Source organism: Salvelinus alpinus, chromosome 11, assembly GCF_045679555.1.
Source record: "Salvelinus alpinus chromosome 11, SLU_Salpinus.1, whole genome shotgun sequence".
In the NCBI taxonomy this organism is placed as follows: domain Eukaryota; kingdom Metazoa; phylum Chordata; class Actinopteri; order Salmoniformes; family Salmonidae; genus Salvelinus; species Salvelinus alpinus.
Genome location: NC_092096.1, coordinates 20,841,759 through 20,864,966, shown reverse-complemented (window position 1 = coordinate 20,864,966; position 23,208 = coordinate 20,841,759). Strand labels below are relative to the sequence as shown.

Here is a 23,208-nt window from a genome sequence, read left to right as displayed (position 1 = left end):
TTGAGTTTCCTTTTTTATTAGTAGGTTTTAAGTTGAGGTTTTCATTACAAAAGACAGTAACAATTTGTATTGTTCATTGAAGTCTCTTCATTAAACTCATTTGAGCTACAACTCTATGAAAATACAATGTACTATACATATGAAATGCATTTTAGCAGAAGGACACAAGGCACAATTCTTTTAGTACTTCTACATTGTTATAATCAACCAAAAACAAAATTTTGTCCGGGATTAATTGCAGCCAGGGCTCTACAGATTAAATCCAGGCCAAAGTTGTGTCACATGAGTGATTCAGCTCACAGAAGAGCTGTATGTGCCTTGATGAGTAACAACGACACAGAAGAGCTGTATGTGCCTTGATGAGTAACAACGACACAGTATTTCTATCATTATTTCAGTTTAGGAAAGCCGGAAAGAATTCAAATGCATTTCATGAATCCTTAGATTAGGAATTATCACTAATATACTGAACAAAAATATAAACGTGTAATCATGTTTCATGTGCTGAAATAAAAAATCCCAGGTATGTTTCATACTCACAAAAAACGTATTTCTCTCAATTTTCATGCACAAAATTGTTTACGTCCATGTTAGGGAGCATTTCTACCGTGCCAAAATAATACATCCACCTGACAGGTGTGACATATCAAGAAGCTGATTAAACAGCATTATCATTATTTAACTAGTTAAGTCATGTAAAACCCAATTTTTATTTTACAATGATAGCCAAACTCTCCCCTAACCCAGAAGACGCTGGGCAAATTGTCCGCCGCCCTATGGCACTCCCGATCACGGCCGGTTGTGATACAGCCCGGGATTGAACCAGGGTCTGTAGTGACGTCTCTAGCACTGAGATGCAGTGCCTTAGACCGCTGTGCCACTCGGGAGCCCAAGGATCTGATGGGAGCTCACAGGTGCACCTTCTGCGGGGGACCATAAAAGGCCACTTTAAAATTTGCAGTTTTGTCACAACACAATGCCACAGATGAGGCGTCAAGTTTTGAGGGAACGTGCAATTGTTATGCTGACTGCAGGAATGTCCACCAGAGCTGTTGGCGGTCTCACAACCGCAGACCACGTGTAACCACGCCAGCCCAGGACCTCCACATCCGGCTTCTTCACCTGCGGGATCATCTGAGACCAGCCACCGACAGCTGATGAAATGGAGGAGTATTTCTGTCTGTAATAAAGCCGTTTTGAGAGGAAAAACTCATTCTGACTGGCTGGGTCTGGCTCCCCAGTGGGTGGTCCTAAGCCCTCCCAGGCCCACCCCTGGCTGCACCCCTGCCCATTCATGTGAAATCCATAGATTATGGCCTAATGAATTTATTTCAATTGAATGATTTCCTTATATGAACTGTAACTCACTAAAATCTTTGAATATGTTGCATATTGAATTTATATTTTTATTCAGTATTTATATTTTAACACTCCTGGTTGTCTACATAGTCGACAGCTAACTCACCATTACATTCTACCAAATCATTTGACTGAAGTCTGGACAGAGACACAATCATGCCTCAGTAAATCTTAGTGGCATGAGTCTGCTGGTGCATCTTGAGGTGATATGACTGTTTGAACCCTTTGCCACACTCTGAACACAGGTAGGGTTTCTCTCCTGTGTGGGTTCTCAGGTGTCTCTTTAGACGGTTGGCGCTGAGAAAGCTCTTGTCACAATGGGTGCAGGAGTAAGGCCGTACCCCTGTGTGGTAGCGCAGGTGAATGGTCAGGTAGCAGGACTGGGTGAACTGCTTCCCGCAGTGGGAGCACTGGAACGGCTTGTGGCCCGTGTGGAAGCGCTCATGCTTTAGAAGCTCCGCATGGGAGAAAAACCCTTTGCCACAATCGGAGCACAGGAACGGTCTCTCCCCCGAGTGGGTTAGCTCGTGCCTGGTCAGTGTGGCCTTGTACACAAAGGTCTTGTCGCACTGCGAGCAGCTGAACACGTTCTCTCTGGTGTGGCAGCGTTCGTGTTTCTTCATGTTCCTCTCCCTCTTGAAGCTCTTCCCACAGAATGAGCACATGAAAGGCATTTCTTCAGAGTGGATCTTCATGTGACTTACCAGCCCTCCCTTGTAGAGGAAACCCTTTCCACACTGCTTGCACTGGTGTGGCCTCTCTTTCAGGTGGGTGCGCTGGTGTGCGGTCAGAGCAGCCTTGTAGGCAAAGTTCTTGCCACAGCTGCAGACATGCAACCTCTCCTCTTGGTGTGTGAGCAGGTGCCTGTTAAGGTACGTACTACTGCTGAATCCCAAGTCACACCTTGGGCATTTGTAAGAGAGCTCAGCCTCGGTGGCGTTCTCCGTGTGAGTCCGGAGGTGTCTTACCAGCGCAGACTTCCAGGAGAACCGCCGGTCGCATTCCGAACACCGATACACACCATTCTCCATGTGGTTCTTCTTGTGCTCTGTGTACGCTGACAAGGACTTGAAGTTCTGCCCACAGATCAGACAGTCATGCTTGCGCCCATCCTTGTGTGTCTGTTTGTGCCTCTCTAGTGACTGCTTGAAGGAGAAGCGGCGTCCGCACTGAGGGCACACGTATGGGCGCTCGCCGGTGTGGACGCGCCGATGGTATTTCAGTAAGGACTGAAACTTGTAGCTGCTGTTACAGTCTGGGCAATCATAGTGTCCAGCTTGGCCTGTTTGGTGCGGAGCGGACAGAGCGTCTTCCTGTACTTCCCCCGAGTGGTTCGTCTCAATATGCTGCTGGACGGACGCCTCGTCTGAGTTGACGAATGAGCACTCGGGACAGGAGAATGGACACCACCCTGAAGGACCAACAAAGTAAAAGTGAAAACCTGATGGATTCAATAAGGGCAGGATACAAACAATTATTTAAGCAATGTATGTAACAAAATAATACATGTAGGTAACCACTCAACAGACCAAACAATTACACACTTATGCAAAACTAATAAGGTAATACATGTATCTGTACCTATATCTCCTTCCTTTGTTGAGACCACTGGTGAGCCATAGGAGTGTTCCTCACTGTTGAAGATAAACAAGTAGGTAGAGGGCAATTCCAAGGTAACAAAGTGACACAGAGACTCAGATTTTTCACATGAAAATGTATGTCAAACAAAAACCAATGATTGCAAAGTTAAACAAACCATACAACTATGCACAAGGACTACGTTGAACAATTTCCACAGAATTTTTCAAGGATACATTTACTTGATAAACAGTAGTTTGGTAACAGAATGACATTTTGTGCTGTCTGTTACCAAACTTAGTTTTTTGTTTGACATACATTTTAAAGTAAAAAAATCTGAGTCTCAGTGTCACTCTGTTACTGTGGAATTGCCCGTATTAATGCCATGAGATGACAGTTGAGTAACATTTTATTTCTCACTTAAAATACCAAACTTGTTATTTAACCTTAAAAACTGTCTGCATCCATCTACTTTACCTCTTAAAATGCAATGGTGTGAAACCCTGGGGGTTCATCAAGCTTCCACCCGTCCTCCTCTTTGGGGTGGCAACCTTTCCTTTGAGCTTCTGCAGGTTCACCATCTGCACCTTCAAGGTCGGTTTCGTTTTCCTACCACTGGTACGGACCTTGACAAGTGTTACGACCTTGTCCAGAAGTCCAGGCACCAACACTGCAGGCTCAGACGAAGTGGACTGACCAAACTGACCATCTCCTTCCTGTGGATTGTGACAGGATTTCCCTCCATCCTCCAACACCGGGTCTGTTTCAGGGGGTTCAATAGCCACCTCTCCTACAATGTCTTTAATCCCTATATCCTCTTTCTCAGACTTCAGGCTTTTTGTAAGTTCCTGCGTTTTGACCTCAGTGCCCTCTGTGTGAGCCTTCAGGTGTCTCACCATAGCCGACGCCCAGTTGAACTTCCTGTGGCACTGTGAGCACTGGTAAGCGCCTTGCTCCATATGGCTCTTCTTGTGCTCTGTGCGGGCTGACAAGGACTGAAAGGTCTCCCCACAGATCAAGCAGTCGTAAACGCGCCCATCCTTGTGTGTCTGTTTGTGCCTGTCCAGAGACTGCCTGAAGGAGAAACACCGGCCGCACAGATGGCACACATACGGGCGCTCTCCTGTATGGATGACCTGGTGGGCTATTAGTGCAGAGGCAAACTTGAAGCTCTTCTCACAGACTGAGCAGATGTGTGGCCCAGAGGATGTTTGGTGATGGGAGGATGCTGGGTCATCCTCGGCTTCTTCTAGATGCGAGTTGTTCTCCAAGCCCCTCTCTTCATGGTCCTCCATCACTTTCTCCTCTTCCTCCACTTCTTCAACGGGCGTTTCTTTAGGCTCTTCTTCCTTGTCCTCCATGGTCTGTCCTTCGTCATCGTTCCCATCCTCCACCTCCTCCTGACTCAAACCTAATTCAACCTCTTCATAATCTGTCAGAGTTACAATTTCCACCTCGAAGTCATCCACAAACTCCTGCGAGGGTTCTGACTGGTTGTCACAGGTGGTCTGCTCAGTGCTGATCACCGTTCTACTGTGTGGCGGGATGGAGAGAGAGGACAGGATGCAGTCGCCCATGGCGCAGGGGGGTACTGTTCAAAGAGAGGATGCTACAATTAAAGTCAATCCATTTGGATGTATGCCATGTGCAGTTTTAAAATAGGATTCATTCATTTGCTACGTGTCACCCACCATGTTGCTCCAAATGCCCAAGACGTTTATGGTGCTGGAGCAGACTCTTCAGATCTGCTGGATGAGATATAACATGGGCACAATCATCCAAGACTGAGGGGGCAGTACCAAGCCATGCCATTGTCTGGGGGATAGATAAAATAATAGATATGTATCTACTGAATATTCCACTTCACATGGTTCCTTGCACAGTTTAATTAATCTGGTACTGCACAATGATTATTAAACAGTAGATGTGAATGGAAGGTATTCTTTCCCTCACCTGTGTGAGGTCAGGGGTCGGTAACAGTTGAACCAATCTGGAGAGGAACTCCCACAGTAGAGTCTGCAGCTCGATGTCATATTGTGGTCCATACTCCACTGGGAATATCTCCTGAGGGACACAGATGAGGAAGAAAACCCTCCACATTATTTAATATACAGGTAAATGCAATGCAAAAAACACTTTACTTCATTGACCTGTAAATCCAATGCAAGAGGACATGTGTTCTATGAAGTCTCACTGTGAAAAAATGCTCTCTCTCATCAGGGTCTTTAAGCAGGGTCTGGACCAGCTCCAGAAAATTAGTCTCTGACGACTCCACCTCTGTGTCACTTACCTGTAGAATACATCAAATAAGGACACATTTGTCCAACATAGTTTATCTATAGCAGTGCATTTCACTCCACAGTTATTCCAGTCTACTCCTCCAGGAAGAAGGTATTCATTGAAGATCAACTTACATCATTACTGAAGTGGGTAAGTGGTTGAATCATGTACAGCTGGGTTAAGATGACCTGAGGTTCTACAGGATGCTCACTGCGACACAACTCCAGAATGTGCTGCAATAACACATACCCCATAAACCATTATTCATTAGTTATATAGTTATAGTACGTCAGACTGTTACCATGGTCACCCCATGGCTTTTCAATCTGAAAAAGACGCACAAAAAAATATGCAGTAGTCTCTACAAGCCAGAATGTTGAATAAAATGATATTTACACTCAATTCACCGGTTGCCCGTGCTGTTGTCCTTTTGGCAGTAGGAAATAAAGATAACATTTCCACGGTTTGTATTTTCTATCTCCTGACGCATTGCACATGATGCACAATATGCAAACAATAGCCGAACGTAACCAAACGTTGTCGACCGAAGCATGTCCCCTTCGCAATCAGCTGGAACCGCATGCGATATACTACAAATGAAAAGTTGTCAACGTTTGGTCATGCTTGGCCCTTGTTAAGATATTGTGCAGGTGTTTACGTCCCATGCATCAGTATTGAAAACATATACAGACCAGCGTACTGAAAGTCGGGCTAATAACACTTCACTGTGGATATTTGGTCACCGATTACCTCCGACATAAGGATACAAATCAGCAGACAACAGGTAAAGTTTGTCCAAATGAAGTTTATTCAACATTCTGACTTGTAAAGGGACTGTTTTGAAATTAGTGTGCCTACACAAGACTAAATCTTCCACTCTTGGATTCTAAAAGGGATCCGAATACATCAGGGCTCTATCTATGCCTCTACACTCACTCATTAGGGTTGTAACACTCACCCTTGCTCGCAATCCCAAAATAAGTTGGGCCCTGTGCCTATAGATCAGCAACTCCGGGACCATCTCTGTCACCAGGGAGACAAACTCCGCCAGCATTGCATAATTCATGGCATCTCGCTGTTGCACCACCTGCCATATGGACGCTGACATGAGCTGAATGGGTGGAACCAAGAGGCAGAGGGAGAGGAGAGGGAGACCTAAAACAGCATGGAAAAATGAATAATAAGGGTGCAATCAGACAGAACGTCAAACGCATACACTGTATATACAAAAGTATGTGGACACCCCTTCAAATGAGTGAATTTGGCTATTTCAGCTACACCAGTTGCTGACAGATGAATAAAATCTAGCACACAGCCATGCAATCTTCATAGACAAACATTTTCAGTAGAATAGCCTTACTGAGAGGCTCAGTGACTTTCAACGTGGTGTAACCGATGTGAAATGGCTGGCTTGTTAGCGGTGGTGCGCGCTATTAGCGTTTCAATCGGGTGACGTCACTCACTCTGAGACCTGAAGTAGTTGTTCCCCTTGCTCTGCAAGGGCCGCGGCTTTTGTGGCGCGATGGGTAACGATGCTTCGTGGGTGACTGTTGCTGGAGCTTGTGCTACCAGCGGCATCTTCAGAATGCCTTTCTTCTTCAAAGGGTTCGGACATTTCTTCTCCAAAGGTTAGCTCTGACATGCTTGTGCCACCAGTGGCACCCTCAGAATGTGGTGAGTTCTGAGGGTCCCTCGCCAGTGGCCCATCTTCCAGCACATCTGGGGTTTCTTTTTCAGCGTGCTCCGGCTGTGCTTCCCCGAGGTCTGTTCTGATACCCCCGCACTAGTCCTCTCACCAATGTCCATTTCTTGTATGTCGTTCATGGATGAGTCCTCCATCTCCTCATTCGGATCCTCACGGTCTCCCGTATTAGGTGTCTCCAAGGCAGTGTCAGGGAGAAGCAAGAAGTTTACAGGAATTATCAGATTACGGTGGACCGTTTTCTCGGCCAGTCGACATGTTCTGTATCTTGAAGATGTGGTTGTCACTATTCTTCTCCATAACAATATAGAGGTCGTTCTCCCAACGATCCGCCAGCTTCCTCTTTCCACGTTCACCCTTATTCGCCAGCAACCAGTGATCCGGGTCAACAGCATCAATGTAACAGTATAGCTTCCGTCCCTCTCCTCGCCCCTACCTGGGCTCAAACCAGTGACCCTCTGCACACATCAACAACAGTCACCCACGAAGCATCGTTACCCATCGCGCCACAAAAGCCACGGCCCTTGCAGAGCAAGGGGAACAACTACTTCAGGTCTCAGAGCGAGTGACGTCACCGATTGAAATGCTATTAGCGTGCACCACCAAATTTCTGCCCTGCTAGAGCTGCCCCAGTCAACTGTAAGTGTTGTTATTGTGAAGTGGAAACTCTAGGAGCAACAACAGCTCAGCCGCAAAGTGGTAGGCCACACAAGCTCACAGAACGAGACCGTCGAGTGCTGAAGAGCATAGCTCGTACAATTTGTCGGTCCTTGTTTGCAACACTCACTATAGAGTTCCAAACTGCCTCTGGAAGCAATGTCAGCACAATAACTGCTTGTCGGGAGCTTCGTGAAATGGGTTTCCATGGCTGAGCAGCCGCACACAAGCCTAAGGTCATCATGCGCAATGCCAAGCGTCAGCTGGAGTGGTGTAAAGCTTGCCGCCATTGGACTCTGGAGCGTTCTCTGGTAGTCCAACGACGAATCTGGGTTTGGCGGAGTCCAGGAGAACGCTACTTGCCCCAATGCATAGTGCCAACTCTAAAGTTTGGTGGAGGAGGAATAATGGTCTGGGGTTGTTTTTCATGGTTCAGGTGAAGGGACATCTTAACACTACAGCAAACAATGACATTCTAGACGATTCTGTCCTTTCAACTTTGTGGCAAAAGTTTGGGGTTAGGACCTTTACTGTTTCAGCATGACAATGCCCCCGTGCACAAAGCGAGATCCATAGAGAAATGGTTTGTCGAGAACGGTCTGTAAGAACTTGACTAGCCTGCACTGAGCCCTGACCTCAACGAACACCTCTGGGATGAATTGGAACGCCGACTGTGAGCCAGGCCTAATCGCCCAACATCAGTGCCCGACCTCACTAATGCTCTTGTGGCCGAATAGAAACCAAGCCCCGCAGCAATTTTCCAACATCTAGTGGAAAGCCTTCACAGGATGTCTAGTGGAGGCTGTTATAGCAGCAAAGGGGGGACCAACCCCATATTAATGCCCATGACTTTTCAATTAGATGTTCGAGGAGCAGGTGTCCACAAACGTTGTTATGTGTTGTACCTTCATTGGCTTGGAGAGTATTTCAAAAGAACATTGTAAACAATTTTGAAATCAATCTGCAACATAGCTAGTGCATTCTCTGAAATTGTTAAATAACGTTTCGCAACAGTCTTGTGTAATTGAATGTAGCTTATGCATCTTAATTATGGGTACTGGGGCATATTCAGTGGAGCAAATGTTCATAATTGTTGTAGAAATATACGAGTACTGCTCGGGTCCTGTGGACTTAATTTTTGACTGGAAACAAGCTGTGAACATGGTGTCTTGCTGAACATACCCCAAAATAACTCAAGTAGCAAATAGTATATGCAGCGGCTGGCATATTTGCATGGTCATTTATTAGATACAGCCTGCATACCTGCATTGTCCGTTGCCGAAAATTCCGAGTCCATTTTGTCGCGTGGGCCAAATGCTGACTGTTGTTACAAAAGTTAGATGGAGGATCCCGTTAGACGACGGGATTTAATGCATCGGTTCCTTCCTGAACGCTACAGATTGTAGCAAATAATGTTGTGTACACTACGTTTGCTTTGTCTACGAATGTTTTACTAATTTAATTGTAAACCAGTTAATAACATGCTTGTAGCCACGAACGAAGAGCAATCCGGAAGTGATCCTGGAATTGCTGCGCGTCACAAAGGGTCCTGTCATCGGAAATGCATCGGATAGTTCACCTAGGAATGATTCAACTGGCATCCAACAGATCTTCTGCACAAAGCTACTCAAAGCCTATTGTTTTCACTACATGGGCCTAACCTGTTCCCCCCGCCCAACTGATTTCATTTTAATTACTGGTATGTGTGTCAGAGAAACAGAGCGCTACAAAGTAGAACAAAATACATGTATTGTGCTGGGAACTGTAAAGACAAGGAGACAAGTTGGCATCCACCTAAGGCTGGTTCATTACGTAACAGATCATTTTACAAATCTTTGACATTCTTCAAAAGTTGACAAACATTTTAATTTACCAGCGCTTCCAATAGACCAGCTACTGATTGACTACTAATTGGATGATCATAGCACTGATTTTACAGTTTAAACCCGTTGCATTTAAGATGCTGAGCATATACAGTTTTACAATAAAATAGGTCAAGGACATGATTGAGTTGCAACTCCCTTTGATCAGACACAAAATAATAATTGATAGCTATATTGCAATGGACATGAGCCAGATTGACAAGATATCTTATTTTAGAGATCTAATGGTGTTGAAAGATCTTCCTTGACAGAGACATTGTAGAATATAATAGCTGTGAAGGTAAATTTACTTTAATGAATTGTCTGCCATTTTTGCCAATTGTGCTGCTGCCCTTACTTCACACTTGGTTTGAATTTTCTCCAAAGTCTGAGCTCTGGACTGCCTCTGTCTCTGAGTGGTTCTCCATGTGTTTCTTCAGTTTGGACGAGGTGGGAAAGTTTTTCATACACTGGTTACAGACAAATGTCTGCACCCCTGTATGAAAGCGTTTGTGTCGTGCCAAGTCTGACGAACTCCTAAACTTCAGCTGACAATCAGGGCAGGGGTAAGGGCGTTCCCCTGTGTGAATGCGGATGTGTAGTTGTACCTCTGCGGGGGTGAGAAATGTCTTCCCACAGTGGACGCAGGGGAATGGTCTTTCCCCTGTGTGTATGAGATGGTGCCTGGTCAGAGCGTATGGTTTGGTGAACCCTTTCCCACAATAAGAGCAAGGGTAAGGGCGCACGCCGGTGTGGGAGATGATATGTTCCTGTTGGGATTTTTTGCTCTTAAACCTCTTGTCACACTGATTGCAAGCGTACGGTCTCTCATCAGTGTGGGAGCGGTGGTGCTTGGACAGCTCCCCCTGGGACAGAAAGCTCTTCCCACACTGAGAGCAGAGGAAGGGTCTCTCCCCGGTGTGCATTCTCTCATGTCTGCTCAGGATGGATATCAATGTGAACCTCTTGGGACAGTAGGAGCACTGGAAAGGCCTCTCGCCCGTGTGAACTATTTGGTGTTTCTTGAGCAGGAAGAGGAAGGAAAAGCATCTCCCACACTGGTTGCACTGGTGCGGTCGCTCGCCGCTGTGGGAGAACATGTGCCTCTTCACATCAGCTTTGCGCGTATAGCTCTTGTCGCAGTGCGGGCACTTGAACTGCCGCTTTACCAGGTGGGTCTGCCGGTGTTGGGAGCGAGCCAGCAGGGAGTGGAAGCTTTCGCCACACTGCTGGCAGATGTACTGGAGGCTGGTCCCGTGGCTCTTCCTGTGCTCCAGCAACTCAGAGGAGGAGGGGAAGCTCTTGCCACAGATGGAGCAGAGGTGGGGCAGGTCGCTCTCGCCCAGGTGGGAACTTCTGTGGTGGGCTGTCAGAGAGCGGAGGTTGGCAAAGGAGCTCCCGCACTTCTGGCAGGGGAAAGAGATAGATGTCCCACCATGTTTCTTCTCATGCTTGGTCAGGTCCCACGAATGCTGGAAGGTCCTGTCGCATTGAGAGCAGTGGAAAGGTCTCTCACCCGTGTGGGTGAGCTGGTGTCTCCTCACATCTGAGGAGCGAGTGAAGATCCTACCGCACGTGGCGCATGTGTGGGCCTTATGGTAGCCTTTTGCTTTAGTGGGAGTCCCAGCATTACCGGTTTGATTCTCAGAGTTTTCAGTTGTTAAAGTTTTTGAAGAAAGGAGAGGTTTGATTGATGTGAATATCTGGCGAGTGTTGTCGGGACATGGTGAAACTTCTGCTCTGTTTTTCCCAGACACATTGGGCTTGTTGTACTCCTCTGTGTGAATGCTTTGCATGTGCAGGTGAAGGCTCTTTTCCTCCAGACTGTGGTAGGCACACTTAGGGCAGGTAAAGGGGGTCACCTTGTCAGATCCACCTGGGAGACAGAAGTCAGACAAGGCATGTTTTATTTGCATGGCTTGGGAATGAAATAAAGGGCATGCTCATTGAAAAATATCTTGAGACCACACAATGAAAGACATGTAAATATACAATACATCTTCCAAACATTCATATTTTCTCCAAATTTTGGTCCCTCAGTTCTTGTTACTGTAAATATGTACAGTTGAAGTCAGAAGTTTACATACACCTTAGCCAAATACATTTATACTCTGGTTTTCACAATTCCTGACATTTAATCCTAGTAACAATTCCCTGTCTTAGGTCAGTTAGGATCACCACTTCATTTTAAGAATGCGAAATGTTAGAATAATAGTAGAGAATGACATTCCCTGTTGGTCAGAAGTTATCATACACTCAATTAGTATTTGGTAGCATTGCCTTTAAATTGTTTAAGTTGGATCAAACATTTTGGGTAGCCTTCCACAAGCTTCCCACAATAAGTTGGGTGAATTTTGGACCATTCCTCCTGACAGAGCTGGTGTAACCGAGTCAGGTTTGTAGGCCTCCTTGCTCGCACATGCTTTTTCAGTTCTGCCCAAAGATTTTCTATAGGATTGAGGTCAGGGCTTTGTGATGGCCACTCCAATAACTTGACATTGTTGTCCTTAAGCCATTTTGCCACAACTTTGGAAGTATGCTTGGGGTCATTGTCCATTTAGAAGACCCATTTGCGACCAAGCTTTAACTTCCTGACTGATGTCTTGAGATGTTGCTTCATTATAACCACACAATTGTCCTTCCTCATGATGACATCTATTTTGTGAAGTGCACCAGTTCCTCCTGCAGCAAAGCACACCCACAACATGATGCTGCCACCCCCGTGTTTCACGGTTGGGATGGGTTTCTTCAGCTTGCAGCCTCTCCCTTTTTCCTCTAAACATAACGATGGTCATTATGGCCAAACAGTTCTATTTTTGTGTCATCAGACCAGAGGACATTTCTCCAAAAAGTACAATCTTTGTCCCCATGTGCAGTTTCAAACCGTAGTCTGGCTTTTTATGGCGGTTTTGGAGCAGTGGCTTCTGCCTTGCTGAGCGGCCTTTCAGGTTATGTCGTTATAGGACTCGTTTGACTGTGGATATAGATACTTTTGTACCCGTTTCCTCCAGCATCTTCACAAGGTCCTTTGCTGTTGTTCTGGGATTGATTTGCACTTTTCACAACAAAGTACATTCATCTCTAGGAGACAGAATGTCTGGAATTTTCCAAGCTGTTTAAAGGCACAGTCAACTTAGTTAATGTAAACTTTTGACCCACTGGAATTGTGATACAGTGAATTATAAGTGAAATAATCTTTCTGTAAACAATTGTTGGCAAAATTACTTACTTGTCATGCACAAAGTAGATGTCCTAACTGGCTTGCCAAAACTATAGTTTGCTAACAGGAAATTTGTGGAGTGGTTGAAAAATGAGTTTTAATGACTCCAACCTAAGTGTGTGTAAACTTCCAACTTCACTGTATATAACCATTTCCCTGATGACTGTCAGAATAGTCACTGTCAGAATAGTTGGAGAGATCATTATTACCGGCTTCTCTTCCCCTGGGTGAGATGACATAAACCACGCTTGAGGCCTCACCGTTTTTCCTGTGATTAAAAACAAAAACAAAAATATCACTAATTTGATGACAAAATGGCAGATTCCTTTTTAAACGACAGTACTCCTATTCTATAATCACTCATACTTGTTCTCAGTGTTATTTTTCCTCCTCCAAGTTCTTGGTGTCTTCGACTGCAGCCGTGTAGACCGCCTCACATTTGATGTCGCAGGTTGTTGGGTTTGAAAGTTGACCACATGGGACGTGTCCTTCCCTTGCTGGTTCACACATACATTCACAGTCTCTGATTGGCCGTCCTGATCTGCCACCACCTCATCTTGGACATATGTTTTGACTGCTACAGTCTCTGTCCCAGTTCCAATGTCTTCACTGATATTAACGGCTTCATCGGCTTGCTCCACTGGAACACTCACTGTGTCCATCTCTTCCTCGGCTGCACTCATCTCCTCCCCCACGTAGCCATATTCTTCAACGACTGTCATCTCCAGATTCATATCCTCAGCTTTAAGTTCAACCACCTCCTCCCGCAGTGGAGAGGCGTTTGACGGTACGTATTCCTCGTTCATCGTCTCTACAATCTCTTCTTCCACCTCTGTTCCAACCTCCACTTCAGTGTAAACTGTTACCACTACCGCATCAGTGTCCTCTAAAGACATGGGGCCCAGCACGTCTGCCGAGTTATGTGACGACTCTGACCGGATTACAAAAGTGGTCGGCTCAGTGGTGACCACCATTTTAGGGGTGGACAGAGAGGAAAGGATGTTGTCGCCCATGGAGGAGGAGAGCGCAGCTGAACGAGAGAAAACAAGAACTGTGTCATAAAAAGACCTGCGAGTTTTAAACTACAAGACGTTGCATCATGATTTGGTAATCATTACAGGAGACTTACAAGGTTCTTTTAAATGTCCAAAACTCTTATGGTGCTGGAGAATGAGGTTCAGATTCTCTGGGGTAGACTGCATACACTCCTCCAGGACTGAAGGTGCAGAGCTGAGCCATGTCGCCGTCTGAAAGGGAATGTCTTTTAGAAAGGCATTTTATATTCAATCAACGTAGCCTAAAGAATTGTGTTTGTCTTCCCAAAATGTACTATGCCTAACTTGTGCTAGATTTATGCTACATCCAATATCAGAAAGGGTAAATTGCCAAAAGCTATGCATGCCATATTGCTCAATACCTGCTTGAGGTCTGGTACTGGAAACAGTTGTTCCAGTCTGGAGAGGAACTCCCATGTTAATGTCTGCACCGCTGTGTCATAATGTCGGCCATATTGTTCCGGGAACACCTCCTGTTGTGGGAACATTATTTAAAAATTAAGGCAAGGTGATGGATTGTAACTTCAAGTACTTTTTTTCTTGAAGGCCTGGATGAGTAACTTTTCCCGGGCGTGACACTCCCATTGTTTTCAGTAAAACCTTGGCGTAAGCAGCGCGGTCCTGCAAGAGGCTCACAGAGCTGAGTGTAAAATTACCTGAAAGAAGCACTCCCTCTCGACTGGGTCCTTTAGCAGTGATTGGACAAGCACCACAAAATTTGATTCAGATGCTTCCACCTCTGCGTCTCTGTACTGCAAGACAGTAAACAGATACAATCATCATCACATAGTGGCTGTGTGCACTCAAATCCACTTGGAAAACAACCAAGTTCTGTTCTAAAAGGACTGTAGCCCACTTACTCCTGTACATCCTGGAGTTACAGTGGGCATTCTGTCCAGGTAAGGTTGGATGGTTTGAGGGTCGGCAGGGCCTCGGCACAGCTCCAGAACCAGCTGAATCACACGCAGTAGAAACAAGTATTAACTGTGGTACAAACCTGTAGCTGGGGAAACCATGTCATTGTCATCTCTCAATCAACTCAGGTGGGGAGTACCCATTCATAGGATTGCAGACAGTTACATAATGTATAGAACAGACCCAATTCTCTACTCATCATCATAGGAAATTCTCTTCTGTTCAATATATTTAATTTGCGCTTTTCAGGGCTCTCCATCCAACTGAATAACCCTATGCCCCCTGACTTGTCTCTCACCCGTGCTCTCAGACCTAGAATGAGCTGAGCTCTATGTCTGTGGCTCAGCAGCTCTGGAATGGCCTCTGTCGCCAGAGTCACAAACTCCTCCAACTTCTCATAGTGCCTCACATCTCTTTGCTGAGCCACCTGCCACATGGCAGCAGACAGGAGCCGCAAGGGTGGAACCAGGAGGTGCAGAGAAGAAAGACTGAGAACTGGATCTAAAATGTAGGTGTACAAATTGACAAACATTTAATCAGAAGTCAGAACACTGTTCAAAATATATACAGCAGTAATATATCATTATGTCTGTCAGCTAAAGATGGCAGACATGCATTTCTCATCCAGTCGTTAAAGGATGGGGCTCCATAGAATATAAGAGTAGCATCAGACATTAGCCTTTGTCAGGATTAATTTGCATTAAGCAATAACTTTACTATTCAAATTGTCTTTACTTTAAATTGATAGCTAGTTAGATAGGATTACAAGCACACTTGGCTTAACAATGCAGTCATAACAACCTATTTTAACCGGCTTTCAACTGATAGCTAACTATGCCACTTTTTCCATGGGGCTTTTGATATTAGTTCTGCAGATATTAGCTAGCATGGTATCGTTAGCTATACGTTATTTTCTTACACACCATTGATGTCTTTAGATAGTCCACATGCATCCATGGCTATAAATATACTTATGTAAAAGCGCAGAATAATTTGAAAACAAAAATTATTTAACTGCTCCCTAACGAGCGAAGTAACATCGATCTACTTCCCCAAAACTTCCGGTACCCAAGACTGGACTCAATTTTCTTTCCGCCTGTACCTTATCCAAAATAAGTCATAGAATAAGTCTTCCAAGCTGCCAACTTACATTACCACTAACATGGCTCTGTTAGATTTTAGTTGATTTGCTTTTGAAAAATATTGTAGCCTACCGCAAGACAAAAATAAGCAACGCTATTTTTATTACCTAAGGAATACTCCAGTAAAGATAAAGAAGTTTTGCCTCTGGGGGTGCTGATGAGCCAAAATGGGTGCCTTAGAAAAGGAAATAATGTATCGTCTATTGACCAAGATAGCAGATTGATTAATATTATGTTTATCAACCATAAAGACAACACTCGAGCCTACATTTGAGAATACATATTTTCCCTCAGTTTTGAACATACAGTAGAGGGCTGGCACTCGCCTCTGAACAACCAGCCTGTGTACCAGTAGCAACTGTCCTCTTCATTCTGCAAAGGAAGGTGCGCAATACTTCACTCTTTTTAATGTCAAAACAAGGTGAGTAATCTAAATAAAAGAATATGCCCTTTGATGTATGATTCTTGGCCACAAAAATGCACATCTCAAAAATACAATCAAATTCCAAGCAGTGACAGAATTAACAATTCACAGTATGAGGCTCAACTCTTGTTGTTACAGGCCTCTAATACAAATGGCCTGTCTTACTTTACATTTCCAAAAAAACAACAAATGATCCACCAAAGACACTACAACATATGAATAGCAATGACACACCAATATCCTCAACAAACAGCCTCAACTGCTGCATGAGTTCGCTCGTGTGTGCGCAGAAGATGCAATCTGTTATAAGCCTTCCCACATTCAGTACACACGTATGGCTTCTCTCCCGTGTGGCTGAGCATGTGTCTCTTCAGTGGAGTGGTGCTGTTATAGCGATTTCCACACACGCTGCAGGAGTAGGGCTTCTCTCCTGTGTGTATCCGCTTATGTACTGTAAGATAGCAGGACTGGGTAAAACTTTTCCCACACTGCTCACATTTGAATGGTCGTTCTCCAGTGTGGTAACGCTGATGTTTCACCACTTCGGAGTAAGTTAAGAAACTTTTACCGCACTGAGAGCACATATGTGGCCTCTCCCCTGTATGCATGCGATTATGCCTGGTCAGATCAGTCGACTTGGAAAATCTCTTCCCACACTGGGAGCAGGGGAAAGGACGCTCTCCTGTATGAGTCTGTAAGTGTTTCTTCAAAAACCGATTGGCCTTGAAAGTCTTTCCACACTCGAGACAAGGGAAGGGTCTCTCCTCTGAGTGACACTGAAGATGTTTTGACAATTCACCAGAAGAGAGAAAGCTTTTTCCACAGTCAGGGCAAAGAAATGGTCTCTCTCCTGTGTGAATTCTCTCATGTCTAGTCAAGATCTGTAGTTGTGTGAATCTCTTTGGACAATGAGAGCACTGGTAAGGCCGCTCACCTGTATGAGTTCTCTGGTGTTTGATCAAGTTCGATAGCCTTGAGAAACTTTTAGGACAATGGGAACACAGAAATGAACCCTCTTCCTTATGAGCATTCAAATAGTGTTGCCTAAGACAAACTAGCTGCGTGAAGTTAATTTTGCACATAGAACACTGGAATGGTCGAGCGCCGTTGTGCATTTGCATGTGTTTTGTGAGGGCATCAGAGTTTTGACATTTCTTCAAACACTGGTTGCACTGCAGCGGGTCACCACCGGAGTGAATCAGCTGGTGTCGCTTCATTTGGGATATCTGACTGAAAGACATGTCACATTCTGGACATTTGTGTTGACCCTCTTCGCTGGGACACTGCTCATTCTCAAGGCCTGCTGGGAGGTTTAACTTGATCCCAACGTCGTCATCATCAGAGACTGGCGACTCTGCTAAATGAGCCACACTGCAGTGTGTCTTTAGATCTTCCTCCCGATCGAAGCCCTCTCCACACGCGCAGCACTGGAACGGCCTTGACCCTAGGCCCTTTCGCTGGTGTCTTTTCAAGTCGAAGGAGTACTGGAAAGTCTTCCCACATTGGGTGCACCTGTAAGGCCGCTCCCCAGTGTGGGATCTCTGGTGTCTCCTCATATCTGTCGCTCGAGAGAAGGTCTTTCCACACACAGAGCATGTTTTGGAGCGTGATGTATGCCTGCCAGACTTCCCCAGTGTGTGGGGAATGTCTGAGAGACATGGGTTCAGAGGGGTGCTACTGGAAGACCCTGGAGGGGTTTCTGTTTCATTTTCTCCAGCAGCAAGCATCCTTCTGTACTCCTCTGGGTGAAGCGCTTTAAGGTGTTGCCGGAGGGACACCTCGTCGGCATGGTTAAAAGAGCACTGAGAGCAGGCGAAGACAAGAGAGGGAGCCTCCACCGTCCCACCTGCAGGGGAACAGAGAAAGGAGCATACTGTAAATTTAGAAAGTTATCAAAACTTATAATCCAACTTATTCTGAACCAGGCATCTGGACCATATTCAACATGGCCAAATCTATTCAATTAAAATGATGAAACATTCTGAGAATTCTAACGATATCCAAGTGTACCTATAGTACCATAGAAACCTTGTGTTGATATAACATTGCAAACCTTTATTTCCATTCATTGTGGAGCTGTCAGAAGTGGCGCTGAGGTCTTCAGAGTCTTCCCTAAAGATAGCGATAAAGCACAATTGATGTCCAATGACACTGCACTTGATTGATTTTATTTGACAGTTTAACAAAGCCATACAGACAGTACAAACATTTTAAAAACGTGACAGGGATAACACAATGAAGTCAATGACGCATTTCCATTGTGGTCCTTTTAAAGTAAATGGTGAAATTGCTTTAAAACCTTAAGTCCCCTCCCACCCCTCATTCTTACCTTGGGTCTGGAGACAGGTATAAAGGGACACCCCAGGTCCCATTACCCTCCTCCAATGCCTTGAGCTGCCCTCCATTGGGTCCTTTTGATCCCACTGTCTTCATCTGGAGTCTTGTGTTTCTTCTCCATGGTTGAGAGGGGGAGGACATTTGGAGAGGCAGCCCACTGACATCCAGTCTCTGGAACCCTAATGTGGGTTTTTGGTGCAGACAGGATGTGACCAGTTCAGGCTGGTTCATTACATCTTGTGGCGTACATTGGGAACTTCCTTGATCCGTGACAGTTTGGGGGACATAACCAGCTTCATTTCTCTCCTGCGCATCCTTCTCACGCCCCTCCTCTGTGACCCCATTTTCGTCATGTAGGTTCTCATTGTGGGTGGACGGTCTGTCAATTGTATTCTCTGCACATATAGGCCCAACTAACTCCTGATGTTCAACATGCTCCACCTCCTCATAAATCATTTCCACCTCTCTATTCATTGACTCCAGATCCACACACACATCCCCCACCTCTGCACAGAAAACGGCTTCCTCTGTGTTCATGGCACTGGTTTCCTCTGAAACAAGCTCAGCGTCTCCGTTAGGATGCCCCACTTCCTCACAAATAACCTCCACTTCTCCCTCTTGACGTTCTTCCTCGCTTGGCATGGCTACCAACTCCCGCTCTTCCCCATTCAATTCAGCCTGACTGTCTCTTGGGTTCTGTGACTCAGTCTTCTCTATACTAAACTCCCTTTCCTCTCTGGTGTATGTACTGGTCCCCAGCTCCACTTCTGCATACTCAGTCACTACTACAGACTCTGTTTCCATCTCTTCGCCATATAAGGCTGGGTCCATACAGCCATCCATCAACTCTGATTGGATCTCTGTTTCTGTCTTTCTAGTGGCCGTCACCAGTACCGGAGTGAGAGACAGAGAGGAGAAGATGCAGTCGCCAGCAGAGGAGGAAGAAGTTGCTGAGTGAGAGGTAAAAGGAGACAATTACAGTGAGATGTTATTTATTTTAATAAACTGCAGGGATGATATGAATAAAGGGGGAATGTTACAATCCTAAAAGCATTTCCTTGAATCATTCAAATGTAACAATTTGCATACCTCCTTTACTAATTCTGGATTTTTGTTTTTTTTAAGTGGTTTACCATTGGTGTCCAAATATCCTAGTTCTCTATGATGTTGCAGTAGAGTCTTCAACTGCAGAGGTTGAGATAGAGAGTTGACACACTCTTCCAAGACAGAGGGTGCAGCATTGAGCCAAGACACTGTCTAAGAGAGAGGGAGCACACATTAATATAATGCATCAATCAACCAGTCCAGTTGTTCTTCAATAAAATATTCTAAATGCCCATTATCTTAAATAAAATGCGCCAAGATGTCTCATGTCTAATACATATACAAAGTAACCAATGTAATGTTTTGTGAAGAGTGCTGCAGTGCTACATGAGATGTGTCAGCATGTTAATTCAGCGTGGGCATTATGACATGAAAGATGCAGACATTCTTTATGCAAACATTCCAATAAGCCAACTTTATTCACAAGCTCATGCTTGATAACGGAGGTCCAAGGAGTGGTCTAATGACGAGGTTCTGCATGAGTACCTGTTTGAGGTCTGGTACTGGAAGGAGCTGCTCCAGCCTGGAGAGAAACTCCCACATTAATCCTTGCAGGGCAGAGTCATACTTGGGTCCATAGTCTACAGGAAACACTTCCTAATGGGAGAGATGAAAGACAGGGGGATCAATTATTTGGCTGGCTACTTTTCACATTTCTTTCAATGATTAAATGTAGCCTAAGAATATGAAGCGATAGGTTTATTATCACAAAAACATAAAACATTGACAATGTAGCCTAGATACTACTGGTTTTATCTGTTTTGTTATACCAATGTTGACAGACCATACAAATGTTCAAACTTTGGTGTTTAAAAAACTGAACCAACAAAACCATATACTGACCTGGAAGAAATGTTCCCTCTCAACTGGGTCTTGGATAAGAGTTTGTACCAGTGCAAGGAAATTTGATTTAGAGGCTTCCGCTTCTGCGCAACAAAACTGGGGAAATAACCTCTTGAATAAATGTACTGTAAATCTGACAAGATAGAGTGAGAGAAAATCATTACAGAAGATTGAGGAATATCTTAAAACTCACGTCTGCATCCCCCGGATGTGATCTTGCTGCGTGGAAATGGATCCTGTCCAGATGGATCTGAAGTCCTGCTGTCTGCTCCGTGCGGCACAACTCCAAAACCAACTGGGGAAGAAACCCATAGATTATTCCTACAAGAACACTGTTGGGTAAACAACTTGGCCTAACCTTTCTTTTCAAATATTCCATTCCCTGTTGTATCATGACTAAAATATAATTTCTTACAACTCATTACTAAATTAACCATGTTCTTTTCAAGTCACAGGACAAATCTGGATATATAGATTTTGTGGTTTTCACTCCTGGTTCTTTTGGACCGTGAAAGATGTGTGTGTGTGTGTGTGTGGGCGCTATGACAGAGTCAAAGTTACTTCAAATAATCACCTCCTCTCTCTCTCTCACCTTTGCTCGTAAGCCCAACATGAGCTGGGTTCTCTGTCTGAAACTGAGCAGCTCTGGAACCGTCTCTGTAACAAATGTCACAAACTCTTCCAGCTTCCCGTAGTCCATTATATCCCCTCGTTGGGCCACTTGCCACATCGCTGCAGAAAACAGCCGCAGCGGTGGGATGAACAGGCGCAGGGCAGGTAGAGGAAAAGATAGCCCTATGAATGAACATATCGCAGGCAGTAAGCATCTGCACTGACTGAGCCAAACAAGAGCACACATAGTTAGGCTATGACTAGAAGAGTAAAACATTGATACTACTTGCTAACTACGCATTGCATTTTAAGTAGATTGTCTGAATGCAGATCACATAAAAACGATAATTAAACGGAAATAAGCATTGATTCCATACATAGTTACACCATAAGTAGCTAGCTACAGGGTTACGATTGGAAAGTTGGCTTGCTAGCTGGAACCCCTGCCTGCTCTGCTTCTGTCTGGTGGAAGCTTCCAATGCGACAACTATAAACTTACCCGTATTCACCACCGGTTCCGTTAAATTCCGATAATCCATTATTATCAGTCACAGGGACGTCCTAAACTAAACCCAAGCAATCATTTAGTCACTTGGCTGAAATATCTGTTTACCTGGAAGTTATAATTTTTTTCTCATTTTGCAGGAAGTCGCCTAAAAAAACATTAGTTCCGGTTTATATTCGCCTTCAGAATAAAAGTTACGATCGTGGGAAACGCTATATCACAGATTGAACAATGAGACAGGTACTGGATGTATAAATATCCGCTTGGCCTTTCCACTCGGAAGCCCACTGACGGGCAATGGGAGAAGATGGAGCGAGATGGATTTTGGCCTACATTCTGAACATTTTCTCATTAATGAAACATTTGATCTCAATACAGTTTTCTGTTCCCAAAACTAAAATATGTTATGAATAGAGTGGACTAAGTTTTGTCAACGTTTTTTTTAATCGCGTTGTTTTTGAGTGAAAAGTTGACTTGAGTTATTGCACACGTGCATTTCAGAGTAGGCGTTCCCTAACGGATATATGCAGTTGTCTGCTAGAACGGGCCTATAGGATCTCGTGCTTGGCTCTGCCCACCTCCTTGCTTGTTCTTCCTACTATGACTCATCTGTTCCCATTGGAAACTACAGGCTGTGGTCTATCTTGGTTTAGTGATACAAATCTTTGGCTAGATCGTCTCAAGTAATCAGTGAATCATCTCACAAATGCTAATATAATGCAATAAACTCCTCTGATGTTGCCAAAAAAGTCAATTTAATTCAAATGACAAAAAAATAATCTACAACACGTTTCATACAATATTAAAATAAAGGTTAATAAAATAAATGTAACCATAAAAATAATGAGTGCATTCTTAATGAAAAGTTCAGCAATCACAGAAAAAACAATACTTGAAGTATTGGACTGGATATACCCACTATGATAAGTAGCTTAAAAGGAAATTTACACCCAATAACGATCTTAAAAAAAAAATGTAATTAGTCCATTGATGATGTTTCGCTTGTCAGGAATCAAGATTTTAAAATATGTAACTTTTAAAGTGCATTCGGAAAGTATTCAGAGCCCTTGACTTTTTCCACATTTTATGTTACAACCTACACAATACCGAAGGTTACATATGTAACCACGGTTATGTGAGATATTTGGATCACTCCAATATATTGGTATCACTCCGCGGCGGAGGGATACATCCGAGGTGAGGATTAACAGATTTACTCCCGTGTACACCTGTGTCACGGCTGGGGTTTGCCCCTAATATATATATATATATATATATATATATATATATATAGAACCCATGGCCGCGACATGCGTTCTCTACATCATTTTTGAGGCGACTCTAGCACCGTAGAGGATTGGAGTGATCCAAATAGCTCACATAACCGTGGTTACATACATAACTTTAGTTATATTTCACTATATTGGATCACTCCAATATATTGGTATACCCGTACCAGATTAGTCGGTGCTAGAGGGACCTGACCAGCCTGCGGCGAAATCCAAGTGCGAGACCGAGACGCAGGGGCCGTCAATGTGGAACGGGAGGCGACGCCCAGGACCGCTGAACCAACCGCAGAGGGAGGTGCCACATTTACCTGATAGTACCTAGCA

General features: G+C 44.5%; 2 protein-coding genes across 3 annotated transcripts; both read right to left on the bottom strand.

The window, feature by feature from the left end:
* LOC139533724 (zinc finger protein 11-like) lies at positions 1–9,145 on the bottom strand. Of its 2 annotated transcripts, XR_011666848.1 has the most exons (10): positions 8,840–9,145; positions 6,176–6,372; positions 5,352–5,450; positions 5,132–5,227; positions 4,891–5,001; positions 4,629–4,752; positions 3,415–4,528; positions 2,941–2,993; positions 334–2,770; positions 1–295 (listed from the first exon to the last, which is right to left on the bottom strand). XR_011666848.1 is itself a non-coding variant. In XM_071332039.1 (9 exons), the coding sequence occupies exons 1-9, from the start codon at positions 8,871–8,873 to the stop codon at positions 1,521–1,523; spliced, it is 3,078 nt and encodes a 1,025-aa protein (XP_071188140.1). In that variant the 5' UTR covers positions 8,874–9,145; the 3' UTR covers positions 1–1,520. The 2 variants fall into 2 exon arrangements, 1 of the variants encoding a protein (XP_071188140.1); XM_071332039.1 differs by having other exon boundaries at positions 1–2,770.
* Positions 9,146–9,308: 163 nt separating this feature from the next.
* On the bottom strand, positions 9,309–21,743 carry LOC139533277 (zinc finger protein 208-like). Its single transcript, XM_071331346.1, has 18 exons — positions 21,590–21,743; positions 21,071–21,273; positions 20,672–20,773; positions 20,479–20,574; positions 20,122–20,232; positions 19,665–19,788; positions 18,524–19,481; positions 18,248–18,306; positions 16,446–18,040; positions 15,552–15,672; positions 14,927–15,129; positions 14,574–14,666; positions 14,370–14,465; positions 14,076–14,186; positions 13,788–13,905; positions 13,025–13,688; positions 12,868–12,926; positions 9,309–11,314 (listed from the first exon to the last, which is right to left on the bottom strand). Exons 1-18 carry the CDS (start codon positions 21,627–21,629, stop codon positions 9,798–9,800), a joined length of 6,270 nt encoding a protein of 2,089 aa, XP_071187447.1. The 5' UTR covers positions 21,630–21,743; the 3' UTR covers positions 9,309–9,797.
* Between the last annotated feature and the right edge of the window lie 1,465 nt (positions 21,744–23,208).